This window comes from Odontomachus brunneus, unplaced genomic scaffold (assembly GCF_010583005.1).
Source record: "Odontomachus brunneus isolate Ranch 3 - 2012 unplaced genomic scaffold, Obru_v1 Obru_scaffold_396, whole genome shotgun sequence".
Taxonomy (NCBI): domain Eukaryota; kingdom Metazoa; phylum Arthropoda; class Insecta; order Hymenoptera; family Formicidae; genus Odontomachus; species Odontomachus brunneus.
This window is the reverse complement of record NW_022639846.1, coordinates 60,619-63,832: the sequence shown is the minus strand read 5'-3', so window position 1 is coordinate 63,832 and position 3,214 is coordinate 60,619. Positions and strand designations below refer to the sequence as shown.

At 30.1% G+C, this 3,214-nt stretch overlaps 1 protein-coding gene across 1 annotated transcript; it reads left to right on the top strand.

Moving 5' to 3' along the window:
- Positions 1-389: 389 nt before the first annotated feature.
- LOC116853632 lies at positions 390-3,146 on the top strand. Its single transcript, XM_032834768.1, has 3 exons — positions 390-561; positions 2,163-2,731; positions 2,919-3,146. The coding sequence occupies exons 1-3, from the start codon at positions 390-392 to the stop codon at positions 3,144-3,146; spliced, it is 969 nt and encodes a 322-aa protein (XP_032690659.1).
- The last annotated feature ends 68 nt before the right edge of the window (positions 3,147-3,214 follow it).

Genomic DNA, 3,214 nt, shown 5'->3' with positions numbered 1-3,214 from the left:
TAAATAAATAATAAATAATTAAGTTAATTTCAATTGCTGAATTTAATTCCTGTATTTATAATAATACAAATTAATTATGTAATAATGATGATGTTGTTGTTGTTGCTGATGATGATGATGTTGATGATGATATTAATAATGATGATGATGATGATGATGATGATTATGACGATAATGATGATGATGATGATGATGATGATAATGATGATGATATTGATGATGATGATGATGATGATGATGATAATGATGATGATATTGATGATGATGATGATGATGATTACACTGGTACACATATAAGTTTATAATTTTAATTGAATTTGACTTTAAATATTTTAGTATCACCGTGTATATATTGTTGCAATAACATTTAATTTCATTATTAAGTTAAAATGCCGAGACGCAAAATTGAACGTACTCCTGAGGAAGAAGAGGAATTTAAACAACGTTGTCTTGAAAAAAGGAGAGAAAATCAACGAGGACGTCGTCAAATTAAGAGAATAGTTAATAGCAGTGAGAATGTAGAATCTACCTCAAATTATCAACAAGTAATTCCTGTCGCTGGTACTTCACGTGAAAACTGTATGATAGAATTAAGTGGTGAAATTGTTGAAAACAATTCACATATTTCATTCAGTCAACGACATGTAATATATCAGACTAATTATCGATCACGTATAAGAAATCAACCTAATTTAGGTATTCATAACTTGTTATTTGATAACGTAATTGAATATTATATTGGCCCTATGAACGTTTCCTGTGTTCATTGCAATGCAAAACATTTTGCAGCTGAACAAGTTATTAATAGAAGAAATTAATTTCATGATTGTTGCAATCACGGCGCAGTTCATCTGCAACCAATGCCTGAATTACCTGAGTTTCTACGTTCCTTATTTGATGGAAATCATGTAAAGTCAAAGTGTTTTTTTGATCATATTCGTAGTTATAATAGTTTATTTTCTTTTGTGTCTTTTAATGCAAATTTAGTTAACATGCAAGGAAGACGTCCTGGTCCATATTGTTTTAAAATACAAGGTCAAATTTATTATCAAATTAACACAGCGTTACATGCTGTACAGAATGAAATTTCGACTTACGGACAGCTATTTATTGTTGATTCGAATGAAGCAGTAGAATATCGTATTAATAGGAATTCGTGTTTAGATTTTGAAATAGTAACAAATCTTGAAAATTTAATGCGAGAATATAATATATTTGCTCAATCATAATTAATGATGGGTGAAGAAATACAAAATCAACAACGAACTGAAATAAATTGCAGTGAACCAATACCTGAATTACAATTAGTATTCTCATTAAAACCAAGGATGGATAGACGTAGATATAATGTTCAAAGAACAAATGAAGTGGCTGCAGTTTTTAAAACGACTTCTGACGGAGAAATTCCGGATTCTTATGTTACAATACGTAACCGTAATACTAAAAGCTTACAACAGATTAGTACTATGGATCCAAATGTAGAACCTTGGATATATCCATTATTTTATCCATATGGAACTAGGGGATGGGATCGTAATTTAATGAAATTACATAGTACTAGAAGAATAACTAGAGAGCAATATATTAAATATCGTATAGCCATTCGAAATGAATTTAATGTTTTTTTTATTAAGCCGTCGTTTATTTCAACAATGGCTTGTAGATAAAAATTGAAAAAGATAGAATAGATTATTGTAAAACGCATCAAAAAGAATTACGTATTGAAATATATAAGGGTTTAGTAGATTATATGGAAGATAGGACAAATAATATAAATGACCGTGTTGGAAAAATGGTTATACTTTTTTCCACATTTATCAGATCACCACGTAATATGATGCAAAATTATCAAGATGCGATAGCAATTGTTAATAAATTTGGTAAACCAGACCTTTTTATCACAATGACATGTAATCCGAAATGGCGTGAGATTGAAGAAAATCTTCTTTTTGGTCAACAAACCTCTGACAGACCTGATTTATGTGCTCGAGTTTTTAATATTAAGAAAGATTATTTAATTGATTTAATTGTTAAACAAAACTTTTTCGGTGAGATAGCAGCATTTGTATACGTTATTGAGTTTCAAAAACGTGGCTTGCCTCATGTTCATATGTTAATTACGCTAAAGCACAATTTTAAAATGACAACTCCATATGTTGTAGATAAGTATATTTCTGCTGAAATTCCTGACCCAAATGATAATCGTGTATTACATGATATAGTTATGAAACATATGATACATGGACCTTGTGGTGATTGGTGTTTGGTTAATGGAAAATGTTCAAAACATTATCCAAAACCATTTATGGAAGAAACTAGAATGGATGAAGATTCATATACTTATTATCGTAGACGGGATGTTGGTAAAACTTTTGAAAGTCCTGGTGGATATATAGTTGATAATAGTCATGTTGTACCATATTGTCCTATATTATCGCTTATATTTAATAGTCATATAAATGTTGAAGTAGTTTCAAGTATCAAATCAGTTAAATATCTTTATAAAGGTCATGATGCTGCTACTGTAACAGTTGAACCAGTAACAGAAGATGTAGTTTTAGAACATGATGAGATACGTGATTATATTGAAGCTCGTTATGTAGGACCTGTGGAAGCTAGCTGGCGTATACTTGAAAAGAAATTACAAGATAAAAGTCACACTGTAATATGTTTGTCCGTGCATTTACCTAATGAACATAATATAACAATTGAAAATGAATCTACTGAAGAGGCAATTTCTTCTGCTTTAAATCAAGTTACCATGTTAATGGACTATTTTGCACTAAATTTGCGTGATAAAGAAGCAAACAATTATTTATATACAGAAATTCCATGTCATTATACATTTAAAAAACAAAAAATTAATGGTCAAAATGTTTCTTGTTGGGTTAAACATAGTAGTCACTTTAATTGTGTAGGTACGAATGTATTCAGTTAGTCCAACTCAATTAGAATTATTTCACTTACGGTTATTGTTGCTTACTGTTAAAGGAGCAACCAGTTTTGAAGATCTAAGGACTGTTAATGGAGAAATTTATCCAACTTTTACAGCTACATGTTTAGCTTTAGGTTTGATTGAAGATGATGAAGAATGGATGCGAGCTATGGATGAAGTTGTTATGGATGATGCCACGATAACTTCGTAGATTATTTGCACGTATTTTAATACATTGTCAACCGTTACATCCAGAAGAACTCTGGGAAAGATTTAAAT

Coding starts and splice junctions, on each gene's coding strand:
- LOC116853632 (XM_032834768.1), top strand. CDS start 390: ATGCCGAGACGCAAAATTGAACGTACTCCTGAGGAAGAAGAGGAATTT. Junction 562..2,162: donor ACAAGTAATTCCTGTCGCTG/GTACTTCACGTG, acceptor CATATGTTGTAG/ATAAGTATATTTCTGCTGAA. Junction 2,732..2,918: donor AAAATGAATCTACTGAAGAG/GCAATTTCTTCT, acceptor TTAATTGTGTAG/GTACGAATGTATTCAGTTAG.